The sequence below is a fragment of the Myiozetetes cayanensis genome, unplaced genomic scaffold (assembly GCF_022539395.1).
Source record: "Myiozetetes cayanensis isolate MyiCay16 unplaced genomic scaffold, myiCay2020 scf12, whole genome shotgun sequence".
In the NCBI taxonomy this organism is placed as follows: Eukaryota; Metazoa; Chordata; class Aves; order Passeriformes; family Tyrannidae; genus Myiozetetes; species Myiozetetes cayanensis.
The window spans coordinates 25,307,353-25,322,112 of record NW_026086826.1 but is presented as its reverse complement, the minus strand read 5'-3'; the positions used below and the strand labels follow the sequence as shown (position 1 = coordinate 25,322,112).

The 14,760-nt window shown below is 46.2% G+C and overlaps 1 protein-coding gene across 2 annotated transcripts in view; it reads right to left on the bottom strand.

The window, feature by feature from the left end:
- Positions 1–5,444: 5,444 nt before the first annotated feature.
- KIFAP3 (kinesin associated protein 3) overlaps positions 5,445–14,760 on the bottom strand; it is a 65,785-nt gene continuing 56,469 nt past the window's right edge. For both annotated transcript variants that reach the window (XM_050306649.1, XM_050306651.1), the window contains exon 20: positions 5,445–5,866. In XM_050306649.1, the coding sequence (XP_050162606.1) occupies positions 5,758–5,866 (109 nt within the window). In that variant the 3' untranslated portion in view covers positions 5,445–5,757. The remainder of the gene's footprint in view (positions 5,867–14,760) is intronic.

Genomic DNA, 14,760 nt, shown 5'->3' with positions numbered 1-14,760 from the left:
TTTTAAATGTCCCCGTGCCCTGCCCGGCCGTGTCCTGGGCTGATCTCCCACCACAGCTCCACGTGGCTCCCACAGGGCACCCAGAGCCTCCCTCCCCAGCCCGAGTACCGGGGCCGGCAGGGTGGGAGCGAGGCAGGTGGTCTGTCTGACACAGTCGGCAATGCACCTCCTGCGTGAGGAGATCCATTTAATGCCATTAAAACTAATTGCTCTCCACACTGGAGTGTAAAATGACTCCAGGGAGAGATTTCATGTGAGTGTTTTGGACAGCGGAGTGAAGGTTGAAAGAAATTACTCCAGAGTGGTGGGAGGTCTGGGCTTTTCACACACTATTTTCGTATCGCTGGTGTTATTCCAGTTTCCTGCAGCACCAGGACGTGAGGATGTGGTTTGCTCAGTCACTCTGAACCAGCGGCACAGCCCATACCCGTGGCCTCGTCTAGACACAGAGTTAATGGCCAGGGCAGCGTGTTTAACACAGGTGGTCTGGGCTGTGCGAATACCTTGGCTTTCTTTAGTAACTCAACTCCACGGGTTTAACCTGCACTAAGTTCTGTGCTGTCAAATCCAGCGTGAACTTTCTACACTTCAGCAGTACGTTTTCCCCACTCCCCCTTTCTGGTGAAGCCTTCCTGTCCATGGACAGTCTGGATGATCCAAGACATGGGGCTGCTGCCCAATGGCTCATCCATGCCAGAGTCCCTTCAGCAACAACAAAGCCACAGCACCTGGACAGGAAAAGGGATTCCCTCAGATCCACACCCAAACTCCACTCAGTAGAGCCTCACCATCTGTTCAGATGAGCAAGGAGGATGGACTTCTCCTATGCCTGTGTATGGGGAGGGCTATAAGCTGGCATGTCAAGGTTAACATGGGGACACAGTGCTAGGACGAGTCCACTTCTCTGGCACAGGCATATGCTGGCAGATGGATGATCTGGGTCTTTAAATAAAGCAGAAGATGATGGGTGGAGGAGGGTGCAGGAAAGTAAAATGGGTCATACACAGTATGACGTACAGTACATCACATGTTAAGGGGTAATATAATGTACACAGGAACAGAAACTAAGTAAAATTCAGGTACACCACCTCCCTCTTTAAAGGCAGGGAAGATCTAGTCTTTGGCTCAAATGGGACAGTCATGCCAAAAGACCCTGGACCCAAAGTGAAAAATAAGGGGAAACTCTGGACATTTCTCACCACAGTTTATTCAAGGCCTAAGTGGGGATTTGTATGTCCTCTGTATGTGTTTGTGGCAGGGCAAAGGCAGAGGGTCAGAAGATCTGAACAACTTAAAGATAAAAAATTAATAAGCAACACCCGATTTCTACTCCCAGTACTTGGCTCCAGACCCAGGCTGTGGTGTGATTCATGTGGCTGTCAGGAAGAAAAGGCAAACTTTTACTGCTCTGCGTCATTTATGGTGTATTTCCTTTGCTGGACAGCCTCTGTGGAGAAGCATTCCTTGCCTTTACCTGCTTTTCCTGTGTGAGTCGATTGTTCCACACAGACTGAAGGCACCAAGGTGTGTGTCCTATTTAGGACCCTGTTACACCAGGTGCTCCACAAACACCCAGCTGGGCTTTGTCCACAAACTTCCTTTGCCTTTCCTAAAACCAGCCAATGCTGGGCTCCTCCAGAGAACCACCCAGGAGCTGAGGAACCCCCATACCCTTATCTTTCAGGCTCAGAGGGAACGAGCAGGATTACAGAGCTCATAGCAAGTGCCTCATTAGGTTTTTAACTACTTATTTAAGTTGATTGGGCAAGAAAAGATGAACATAGTGGAGAGACAGCCAGCCAGTGACTGTAGGAAAGGACAGGGCAAAAAGCACATCTATGGAATAGAGTCTTTAAGGTCTAAAGGGACATCTCGGGAGAAATGTTGTAGAATCCCAGAATGGTTTGGGTTGGAAGGGACCTTAAAGATCATCTTGTTCTAAACCCTCAGCCATGGGCAGGGACTCCTTTCACCAGACCAGGTTGCTCAGAGCTCCATCCAGCCTGGCCTTGGACACTTGCAGGGACAGGACATCCACAGCTCCAGTCTGTCCAGCAGACCCTGGTGCAGTCGCTCTCTGTGCTGCAGAAATGTTTTCCAGCTCTTCCTCTTCCAGGCCGTGGGAAACACGGCTGCAGTGCTGCTCCCAGCTGATGCCTTTTCCCATGATGTCCTGTTCCCACATAGTCAGGTTAGTTCCAACTACAGCACAGCAGCTTAGTCTGCTAATATTTCTCAACTGCTTAATAAGCAGAAGTGGGTTTCTCTCTTTAGGGACAGGGACCCCAATGTACTTTGTCCATTTTTTATTCGAGTGGGTGGTTGCAAATGTCACCTTGTGCCTGTGAAGCACGCCCAGGGCAGTGCTGTCCCCCCTTGTCTGTGTAGCTCCAGCACCTCTCCTAGTGCCTCAGAGCTCCCTAAGGAGAAAACCTCAAAACCTTAACCTTGAGGAAAAACTGAGCGCATCGCAACAACTTCAGGGGCTGACAGCTGCCCCATGAGCTGCCCCAGTAAGTCAGCTTCAGTTTTCCATGTTTTTTGAGGATGGTCACAGCAGGGATGGAGGTTGTTGCTGTTCTCAGCCTCCTGGCATGACAACAGGACATCTGAGCTTACCAGTGCCCTTATTACAGGAATTCCACCAAAGAACCTGCCAGAGGGGCCTGAAATCTCTTGTATCTAAACAGAGCTTGTCCTGCTTATTCCAGAAGAAGATACATCTTGTTCCTGTTTCATTTAATCCAGAATGGATTAAACTAAACAGAATCATGGCAGTCTGATTTCAGAATGAAATGCACATGTTAAACTGTCAGCAGATGGCTCCACACCTCCCTGGATATTTAAAAGACCTTGAATCAGGTCCTCCATGAGCTCTCAGGGATGAGGATATTTGTTTACTTTTGCTTTCCCCACCCTGTTGCCCTGGTAAGCTCCCAGATACTCGTGTAGTACAACTAATAATTTAGCACACGACGTGAGGCAGCTGCTTTGAGCCCGCTGCTCACGGAAACGAGCCCGTACATCTGCACAAAGCCTCTGTAATCGCTACCAGACCTACGAGCTTCTCAGCCCATGCTTGTTTCATTGTGCTATTTAACTTTACAGCCTAATTATATCTAAAACACTTGCCTAACCAAACTCATTAATTAATTAGCAGCAGGCTGGGAAAGAGGATACTCCTGGGATGGTTCAGGATTGCTCCTGCAGGGAAAGAAAAGAGGAGCCTTACAAAGTTAGGGAGAGAAACCAGGAAAAAAAGGAAAGAACAAAAGTTGTAGAAGTTGCTAAAAGAAAGCAGATCCCTCCTCGCCCCATTTTATACAGGATACAGTACCCAGGGACCAAATCCATAAATACATATAATTAAACAGGTCAGACTCTCCAGGCTCCCTCCAACACCCACAGGAAATGTGATATAGATTGAAAAATCTATGTGCTCCTATCTTTTTTTCTCCCTTTCTGGCTCAGGACTGTAATTAAGGGGAAAAATCAGCCTCTCTCCTGCCTTAAGAGTGCAGTGGCACAGCTGTTTTTCATCTTGGCTAGCAGGCTCTGTCCTCAGGCTACTAAGTGCTGAGTAATTTTTACCAAGCTCTGCTTGCAGATAAATGATGTTCTTCTCTTAGCTGCTGCCAGGCAAAGCTACAAATACTTGATCTTTTATTCTTTTCTCATAAACTCCTAACACTGAATACTAAAAATGCAGCCAGAGATTTTTCCACTGCCATTTATTCTCAGCATGGTCACAACTGTAATACAATTACAGACACCCACCCCTTCGCTGGAGCTCGACTGCAGCTCCTCGTTAACCTGAAGCTTGCAATTAAAGGCTCCTTCAGTTTCATTGATAGTTTGCATATACTCCAAGGACCCACTTCATTTTGTTTTTCCCCCAAAACACATTCCATGAGAAGGGCAACTGCTTTAAATAACTTCACACTAATTTTCTGGAAAAGCCTGAGGAGCGAGCGCCAGCCTCAGAAGAAAAGCCTGAGTCTGAGTGTGCAGTTTGGGGAATTTCTCTCACAGCTATAACCATAAAAGTACCTGAAAGCTTTTGACTAAATGTGGCACAACCACTGGGCAAATCCAGCGTGGCCTCAGAACAAAGGAAAGGATCTAGAGAGGTACAGCACTGGAAACCCATTAGTTTAATTCAAGTTTTCTGCCATGTTTCTAGTGAGATCTTATGTGTTCTAAGAAATTGCGTAAAAATTACTTTAAAATGGTAGAGAAAATAATTTTTAAAAATACTAGTTAATCTTGGCAATGCTCTTCCACCTACCTCCAGTGAGTAAAGCAATGAACAAGAAGCCAGCACAGGGAAGAGGCTGAAAACTGGTAAGAAATACCATGGCTAATTTTAGCCTTGTTTCCAGTCATGCAGCATGAAACAGAGGGAGTAATGCTGCTTACAAAAGTATCTGCACACCTTTTAAAGATAAAACAAGGTTTCAAAACACTCTTGATTTCAAAGGTATTTTTGAAGTATATGACTAATAGTCTGTCAGCTTCCTAAACAAGCCTGTGCCTTTGAAGATCACCTTCCCAGCACAGACCCCAGTCTTACGGGATTATGGCAACAGGTTCCGTAGGATCAGCCCCCAAGAGCAAGCCAGCTTTCTGTTTATAAGCCACAGAGGAGGGAGAAAAGAGCAGAGGAACAATTCTGCAAATTAAAAGCCATTAATGAAAGAAAAAAAGTTGAGGTAGAGGTAGCTTTTCTTTTAAAAAGTGAGGATTTGAACTGCCTCGATGGTTGTGGCAGAAGAGGGCATTTCCCTCACTTGTTTGTTTCTGTTGGCTGGGGGTTCACAGCTAAAGAGCAGTTTCAGCCTGAACTCCGTTTGCACGTTGTGTATTTTAAAACCCGGCTTTAAGCAATCCCCACCCGTGAGCCCAACGGGAAGGTGTCTTGGCCTGTCTGTGCTGCTCAGTGATCCGTGTTGAGATCCAACTTCAGTCCCGTGAACGAGCAGGACAAAATGGATTTGTATTTCCAGATGTGGAAGCTGGGGAAAAGGCTCTGCATCTGGATTCTGAACCAAGGTAGAGTGTTCTTCTCTTGCTGGCCCTCAGGATGTGGCTGTCTTCTCTCAGCCCACAGAGCTCTGCTTAAACACTATGGTGAAGGTATTCTGTTGTAGTGTAGTTTCTAATTTTAAGTGTTCTCAAGCACTTTAACCAGATTGTAAATGTCTGAAGCTCCAGGGAGCGAATCTGTGCCATCTTTCCATTATTAAAGTGTTCAGACCCAGGGCTAGACTTTGGTCCAAACTACGTGTCAGGGCAGTGCCAGGAGATGCTGGGGCTTAACAATGTTCCTGTGACCAAAGTGTGAGAGGGAAACAGTCCATGTTAAACACAGTGCACACGGAGCACTCGTCTTAAATGTCTTGTAAAACACACGAAACATTGCTTAGAAACACATTCACCACTGCTGACCACACAGGTTTTTATGTTTAATAGAAATTAAATTAGTAGCTTGATATACATAATGTGACACTTTCCAGTCCAGTAGTTTCCAACTCCTGCTTTCAAGTCACAGAGTGAATACTGTACAAAAATAATAACAAAGAGCAACCGAAGAATAAACACTGTCACTAACACACTGGACCCAGAAAGGCTACATTTATCTGGAGCTACACATGCCAAAGGATACAGAGTGACGGCCCCACGGAGGTACAGTCATGCATTACCAAGGGACAGGTCTGTGCTGGCCAGGCACGCCCTGCTTCTCCAGGATGGGCGGGCTCACCGTGCTCCGTAGCCGTAGTAATACGGTTCGTCCGGGCGGTATCCGTAGGCAGTGGCTGGGCGGCCCGGAACCCCTGGGGACTGACCGAATCCATCAACTCCGATGCTACAAAATAACAAGGAGAGAGAAACTGCAGGTTTTTGTATGGCACAGAAGGCACCCTAAGGCTGGTGTCTCCAACTCCTCCTGCCACAGAGAAGTTTTGTGAGGCAACTTTGCAAGCCATGTTCATGTTCCCCTTCTGGCCAGCACTGCTCTGTCTCCTCTTCCCTGGTGGGAAAAGAAATGCTGCAGAGAAATCAACACAACTCCTATTGAGGAAAGGCTTTCTGGTCCAAGGGAGATCCCCGAAGAGACAGAAATCTTCTCTTCCATCCTTGTATGGACTTAGTGGCCAAGAACTTCACTCCTGTGACTAGATTTCTCCCTCTGTGCATGGGAGTCAACATGTCATCCAGGAAAGGCTTCGTGAAGGCTTCTGGCAAAGCCCACTGTAACCCTGCCCTACACAGCACCTCTGAACAGTCTCAGTCCCTGCCTTCAGTACATTTCTGAAGTGCCAGGGAAAACACCAGTGAGAAGGGAGAAAGTGAGAAGATCTGGCACAGCAACATAGTTCAGTATGGATGGTGTTTCAGGTGGGATACAAGATTGGCAGTCAAATGGCAGAATGCATTCATCATATACTGAAAGGCTTTGTACTAATGAGACAGAATAATTAATTTTCATATCAAATAGCACCTACAGTCTCCCTTAAGAGAAATCCCTTACACCTAAAGAGTACCACAGCCATGAATTAGATATTAAAACACAAGAACTGCGTAAGGAAAAGTGGCACATTTTTCATGCTCCACAGTAACTCTCATGGAGGAGGTAGAGGAAAAATGAACATTGCTTAAGACATTGGACTTCTGCCTGTTCATAGTTATGTCACTTCTTAACTTCCACTTCAGTAGAGGGACAAATGAAAAAGGATCCTGATTTATTTTCTGACTAAAGATGCATTGAAAGGAGCTGAACTTCCCCTCTGAAGACTGTCAAAACACAAAGAACCAAAGTGCCTTTGGAGTGGGGAAAAGCTGAACCTCATTACTGCTAATTATCCATATGGAACATGGGTTATGCAACAGTCAAGGCTGGGAAAGAATGACCCCTCCAGAAGATGTACAATGGGTGGGCCCCAGGCCCTGGCTCAGCAAGAAGCTGGCACTGCTGAATCAGTTGGACTGAAAGGGCTGAGCTGCAGTGGGGGACCATGTCCATCACTGTCCTCACAAAGACACTTTCCCCGGCTTGTGTCTCAGTGAAGTCCTAGAAAAGGATCCTTGGTGCCTGGCTTCTCAGCAAACTAGTTCACTCAGAGGATGTTCTCATAATCAGGTGAAGGTGGAAAGTCTGAGGCTGAGATTTGTCCTCTGAGAGGAAAGGGACACAATCAACAGCCAAGCTGCAGAGAAAATCATTCTGGTTTACCTGAAAATATCTTGAGAAATGTCGTGTCCTGGAAGTGCTTTGCATTTCCATGTCTGCCTGTGTTTCTGTGAATGGACAATGCCCCTGTCCCCAACTCCTCCACAGAGCCAGCAGTCTGAGTAGGCCCTTCATCAGAGCAGAGAGCAGCAGAGTGGCTGTGGTGTATCCTGCAGGGGTGCACTCCTCTGGCTCCACACCTGCTTCTGACCACCAGTTCTTTCTTGTATCCACTCTAAAGTCCTGTTACTTTTTTTCAAGCTCATTAGGAAATGAGCTGGTGACCTCTGAGGCACCTTCCCCAGCTGCCTCCTTTGTACCTGGCAAACAACAGCTTTCTCATTATGAAGCTTGAAGCTTTGAAAGAGGGGATTAAGAGAAATCCTGTTACTTTGTGTTTAACTCTCATCTCCAGAAACCCCAAACCGTGCACTCACCTTAGCCAGAGAATGGTCCCTGCTCCTGATTTCCAGCACGCAAAGGATTGACAGACAGACCTGGCATGGGCTGCCCGTGGGGGCCCCTGTGTCAACACAGACCCCAAAGCTCTTCCAAACAAGCCATCAAGGACAAGCACAAAGCTGAGCAGTTTGTTTGGCAGTTCAAAAAACAAACCAATTGAAGAACTACTATAAACCATCAGTTCTTTAATAAGAGTTCTTCTTAAGTTGGAAGTGCAGGGTCGGGTTCTGTTGTGTTTCTACAAGTGCCCAGTTACATGTGTAACACTGAAGAGAAGCAGGACCCTTTAAGGCTACCTTCAAACTCAGAAACTCCATTGTTGTCTTCCAAAGATCCTTAAAATATCTATATTTGATTTATAATGAAAAGCTATTTTAACAGAAAGTGCTTTTCTGGGTTTATCTTTCAATGTTGTTTTTTTTTTTACTATAACAATGTTAGTTGTGGTAAGTTGTTTTCATTATTAGTGTGGTAAATAGGGGCTTTTTGCATTTCTGCTCCCTGCTGAAAAGCTCATTCTGGAATGATGTTTAGGTAAGTGAGGAGACTGAGGGTGCCCGAGGCTGCTGACTGCAAGTCAAGCTCATCGGGGACATGCCTTGGCTCACAGGAGAGACAGAAGGAGCCATCCTGGGGTTTACCGTGGCAGAGAGGCACACAACAAAGACAGGAGGTGGAGACCTGTCCTGAGCTTCTTTTAGTCCCTCCATTATACACCCCAAACTAAACCACCACTGACTTTCTGGGGTGAGGTGTAGTAACGCCCTGAGCCACGTGGTGGCAATGGGCCTCTATCCCTGCAGGCTGAGCTCTTCCAGCCACTTCCAGCTCAGTAATCCTTATTCAAAGAACTTCTAAATGTATTTAAATTGATAACAAGAGCAGGGAAAATATGGTTTCAATCACATTCTCAGCAAATCATTTTTTTATTTTTTTTTTTATAAACGTGTAAGTAATTAGGTAAAGATCCCTAGAGTTTAAACTTTGAGGAGTATCAGTTATTTCCAAATGGTTCAGACATATGTTAGTGTCCTGAAGAAAACTGGAAGAGATGGATCAGCTGATAACTGCTTTGGACAGCTAAAAAAAAAAAAAAAAAAAAAAAGGATCAGAAAATCACATTAAAACACCTTGATCAAATCACTACTCTCTCCTATCTAAATATTTCTCTTAAGTAAATGAAGGTTTAGCCATGCTTGAAAAAAATTGGCATCATTTTTACACATTAGTGCTCTTGAAGCACACCAGCTTTGCCTGTGGGACTGAGTGCCCTGGCAGAGCCTGTAGCAGTTGAAGGGAAGGCTCCCGAGCCCAGAAGGTAACGGAGGGGAAGGACAATCAGCAGCCAACACACGCCTGGAGACTGAGTGTGGAGTCTGGCAGGCTCAGGAGGCTGGCAGGCCAAGGGCATAACCCACCAAGGTGGAGACTGGTTTAAAAACCAAGTCCTGATGAATCCTTGTCCCTTCTGCCAAGAATAGCAGAAGGGGAGACCCAGGAGAGATGGTAGTTGTGCGGCTGTAAACACTTGTTGGGTAACGACTGGCCTGAGATCATGATTTGTGCCATGTGTGCTCAGATTTATACCAGCAATCAAGTTCAAAACTTGCTCCTAGCAAAAAATATGTTGTTGGCCTTATGATACAGCATCTACCGGGAAACTCGGTGCTCAGCAGAGCAAGCATCAGCCTGTCTTCCCAAAAAGCTAGGGACATGTAATTATGCCATTTAGGGCAACAATACTCATCCCAGAATTAGTGTTTTTTCCTCCCAATACTCACCCCTATTCACTTAGGTACCCTAGCAGAGGTGCATGCATGCCTGCAGCTGCAGAACAGATATGAATCGTACAACACCACACCAAACCCCTCAGATAAATGGCTCACTCTGCGAGTGATTTCAGGCAGTTCTGTCTCGCAGCATCGCGCGCCTGCGCAGAGAGATCCGCGCCTTCAACCCACGGGCACAGCCCAGCTGTGTGCTTGTGCAAACTTCACCCCACGCCTGGAGCTGATGGAGTTAAACAGTGAACAGCCCAGCTAATTACTATGTACCGCTAACCTCAGTTGCTGGTTCATTTTGAGACTCTTTAAAATATGAACTGTGTATTTTACCCCTATGCACTCTCTTAATGATTTGTTTTTTTTAGACTGAAATCACTTCCAGCCATCAGTTATACTCGAGGTCTCTACACATGCACTTCTCCAAGCACAAATATTTCTTTTTCCTATTGGTCTGCCAGCCCCTGTCAGAGCAAATTTCACTTTAAACTAAATGCTATGATACTTAAAACCTCTTGGATTACTCAGGCTGCTAGTGTGATCTATGACCTTCCCCAAATGACAGCTGAACTTTCCAATTTGCTTGTACTGCTGGGGAACTGAAGAACACATGCCCAAGAGGAAAATGTTCCTGATGTGCATGAGTGAGGAGAGATTTCTTAACAGCTCTGCTTATTGATGCTTGCTCTGATTCATAACATCCAAATTAATACGCCCATGTAGGATCCTGGGTGCTCGCACATCATTTAAGATGTAAGGAACAACTGCGTCCCCCCCCACCCCAAAGGAAACGCCAGCCAGTGTCCCACTGTACACACAACATCCTTCCTTTCCTTAACTCCCTCCTGCCCCCGGAGCCCCAGGGACTAGACAGGTTTTGTGGAATGTCTGGAAGACCTGCCAGGCTCCGACAGGGAGCATTCCACTAGGAATCCTCTGCTGGGGTTTCCCTGCAGGTACCTGTGCTGCTCCCCAGAGCTCTCACTGGGTCATTAGCACCCGGGTGCAGAGTGACCACAGAGCTCCCCGTGATCTCTCCTGAGCCACAGACACCTGGGCCTGTCCACACCAGTGTTCACACTGGTGCCTGTGCTGCTGCTGACAGGGTGCTCTAAAATTGGATCCTAATTCCAAGGTACTAATTCCTCTGCCATAAGCAGGGCCTCACAAAGGCAAGTCCAGTGTCACTGAGGAAATTCTTGGTCATGAGTAACCCCTTAAAGTCCAAGTGAAACCCCCCCAGTAGGATCTGTGGATCTTAGAGTGATCCCAGCAAAAAAAACATTGTTTGGGAAACAGGCCTGCACAGTCAGAGGCCCGAACAACCACAGCAATGATTGTACCAGAGTGTGCAGTGAAAGGCTGGGACTGCCCGTGCAGGTGAAGGCAGCCCAGGAAAAGCCTTCAAGGGTGAAGTACCAATTTAGGAGCTCACACTTTATGGTCGAAGTTTCATCCTTTTCTGCCCCAAATTAAAGCACCCTGGAATCACTGCACACTGAAAATGGAACTTCAAGCTAAACACATACAGTGCTTCCACCAGAGCTAAGGTTTCAGCTACGTTTTTTTTCATCTTAAACCTGTTATAAAACCCTGTCAATCCTTCCTCCTTAGTCTGCATCAACAATACCTCATGGCACAGAGGCTCTCAGCTACTCACCAGTGATATAAGCTTTATAATTTTATTAAAAATAAAAACCATTATAATTTAAAAAACATCTGTAAACTTATAATTCCCTAGATCTTCTGACCTTGCTAAGACCAACCAAACATTACTTGCAGCTCTCGACTCCTCAGCAAGTCTACCAAGTCCAAATGAAGGAATCCCACCCAAAGTTCTTGTTCTCCAAGGAGGTGCTCAGAGGGTTTAGTGCAGGTGTGAACAGGCAGCCTCTGCTGACACACATGGCACTCTTTTTCCTGCCACTGACCACACCTGCAGCTTTTCAAAACTCCTCCTTGAGTATCAGAAAATGGGGGTTGAACCAGAAGGTTTCTGAGCATCTTTCAGAAACGTGATACAAGTGCAGTTCACAGCAACCTGTTTCCTCTCTACCTTCTCCCTCTAACACCAGGTATTGTTGTTTCTAAAAAGCACTGTCTTCACTCTCAAGTCATCCCTCCCCTCACCCCAGGCAGCCATTCAGAGCTCCAGCAGTGCATCCCAGAAGTCCTAAAGTTTCCCGTCTGTGAATCTACTCGTGTGTGACAGCACTGTTGGTACCACACAGTACAGTTACCATCCTGCACTCCCTTATAAACTCCCATGCCATAAACCCCCATATTCCACAAAAAGACATTCTATTCAGATGAATACCAAAGGCTGTATTTTTCCCTTAGGAGGTGCCTAAGCCATAGGAGTGGCAGGCCAGTCTCTGATCTCCAGACAAGCACAGCATTATAATCTGTACAAATGAGATGCAGTTTACTGATTATAATACTTGTCAACAAGAGACACAGGAGTTTGCCAGCAGCAAAGTCCATATTTTTTCTCTCATCTCAGTGTGTGTTTTTGTTTGTTTGTTCATTTGAAGTGTTGATGAGAGGTGCTGGAGTGCAGGTCTGAGACAAGGACTGCAGTGCAGGGCAGTGTAATCGTGTATGGGATGTGATAGTCCTGCCAGCCCAATGAGCTGGGTAGTGAAGGCTGCAGCTCCCTCCCTCCATCCACAGGTTTCCTCTGCACAGAAACCAGGGTACGGAAAAGCAGGGGAGCTGGGAGCATCCAGGCCTCGACCCATGGGACAGTGAGGATTCAAGCACCGTGTGCATCCAAGTACAGGAGGCAGGAAATGGGTTTGAATTCCACAGAACACACACCCCCCCTCCAGCTTCTACTGTTATCTTTAGGTAAGAAACATTTAGTTAGTCCTTTGCAGCTACCAGTGAACCACCACACCTAAGCCAAGGCTCAGAGCCTGTGAAGCCCACGGACTCTGCGGCCCTTCTGCTGATATTCCCTGTCAGCTAAGCTGGGGATGGGATGGGACCCCCTTCTCCTACCACCCATCATGAAAGAGCAGAGGGCATCACAAAGGGGCACAAGGCCCATTGCTTTTTCCCTTCCTTAGAATCTAGCAGCTAAGAAGATGATCCTATTTACTCCTACGTGCCAGCTACCTCTGGTTTTCCTTCACTGACCATAAATTTTCCGTATTTCAGAGTAAGAGCACAAGCCATGGGTTATGGAGAAAGCATACAACTGAGGAAGCCTTAGGAAAAAAACAATGTTTCTTTGTATAATGTCCTGTAACTATAGATTCTCCCACTACTGGTAATGACGTTAAACTATAAACCACAAGTCTCTTAAATTCTGCCTCTTATGGCCTCAACTTTTTCTCCCATATCTGTGAAGCCTTTTTTCCATGCTTTCTAGCCCTCAAGCACAAGGGGAGTTTTGAGGCAGGGACAGTGTCTATGCACACTGCACCAAGTACCAAGTCCATCTCTACATTAGCATTGAAATTAATGTTCCTTAACCAGTAATGATGTAATTGCTCACAAGACAGAAAGTGTCCAAATTAACCTGGGCAATACTTTAGCTCCCTTGTGCATCATGATATAGCTTTGATTATGTCTCTCCTTCCATGTGATCCAGCTTTCTTCAGTGCACTTAATGACTTAAAGTTTCCAATTGCTTCTGGACTTGGTGCCCAGTTGTAGCTCAGCACAATACTGCTGTTTTTCCCATTTAATTATAAACAAATGCAAAGCTGACAATGGTGGAGAAATGAGCACTGTGTCTTCTGTGTCAGGCTCCAGCTATGCACCAAGCAACAACCACGTCAAAATCCACTGGGGGAGGGAAACATTAAAAAAAAAAGTTTCCAAACTGAATAGTAAGAAAGCACCGAACCAAAGCCAAATGACCTTGCTCAGCCAAAAGCAGTGGAGCTTTGCTTGGGAGCTGCAGCCCTGGCCATCCCTGCTCTGTGAACACTGCCTGGGACCTGGGCTGGGGTTCTTGCTCTGGCAGTTACCTGCTGTGTGATCCTGCACAAGCTGTGCCTTTTCTCCATGACCTCAGCTTCCCATTGGAGTATTGGAAGAGAAAACACCCCAGACATTAAAGACAGCCAAATGACAAACTACAGTAACAAGAAGGCTCTAATTAGACTGACATAGACAGAAAAGACTTTTGCTTATTCTGTAAAACTCCTTAGGAAAAAAAAAGGGTATTTCTGCTCTGTTAGAAAAGCAACCAATCCACAATATAACTGGGGGCAAAACAGCAGCTCAGAGACTCCAGTTGTTCACAGAGCTATCTTGTCTCTTTGCAGGGCATCGGGATGGCTCCTGTAGCGTCCCTTCAGCCAGGCTCACAGCCCTGCCACACAGACAGCGAGTTTATCAGCCCTTCTCTACAGGATTTCTTAAAAGGTCAAGTGCACAGTCAGAGCTGGAACAGAAACCAAGGGCTCTGGCTTTCCATTATAAACCTGACAGAAACATCTTCTGTGCTCTTGGCTCAACAACTGGCCAAACCCTCTGATTAGATACATCCATTTCTTAAAAATTAATTAAGAACTAAAACAAATAAAAAAGCCCTGAGGAGCAGGCAATAAAAAGTAAGATGTCCTTTCTTCCCCCTCTCTCCTTGCACAGTCCAAAGTATATCTGTCAAGTCCACAAACTGAAGAGTACATTACCTTAATCTAAACTAGCAATAGGTCTGGCTTGGGAAGGTTTGACGCCTCTCCAGCAAGCTCAGTGTTAAGTTGGGTACTAAGAAGCTTCAGGAACAGCCTGAGCAGAACAGGATCCTGAAGTGGCAATTTCCTAGAGGTGACTGGTGCCACTGGCGAGCTCAGCTCAGGATCTGGTGCATGCCTTCCACTACCCTTCCCATTTCCATATGGGAAATGTTTCTTGGTTTCTGTGCCACATTACAGAGCAGGTCACTGTGAAAACGTACTCTGGGAAAAGCAGTTGAAGCAAACCCGCAACTTTTTGGTACCCTGCAGTGAAGGGCTCTTAGTTGGAGAATGAATTCATTTAAATATTTATACAAACTCCTCAAGCCCAAGCACTGCCACTCAGCTCTGTGCTTTGACACAAATGGGGGCAAAAGTTCCCTCTTGTGCACAAATGCCTGGAGAAGCCACAGCGACAGTCACGCTGCCTGTGGGGCTCAGCACTAAGAACTGGGCAACTCAGTGGGGATGATAATCCAGATTCTGTAGAGAGGGAGGGAGGGAGGCAGAGTCAACAAATCTGTTCTGCTCTGCCTTCCAGCTGCAGCCAATAAAAGCTTTCAAAGCCTTCTCTGGAAGTTAACATGGCTGG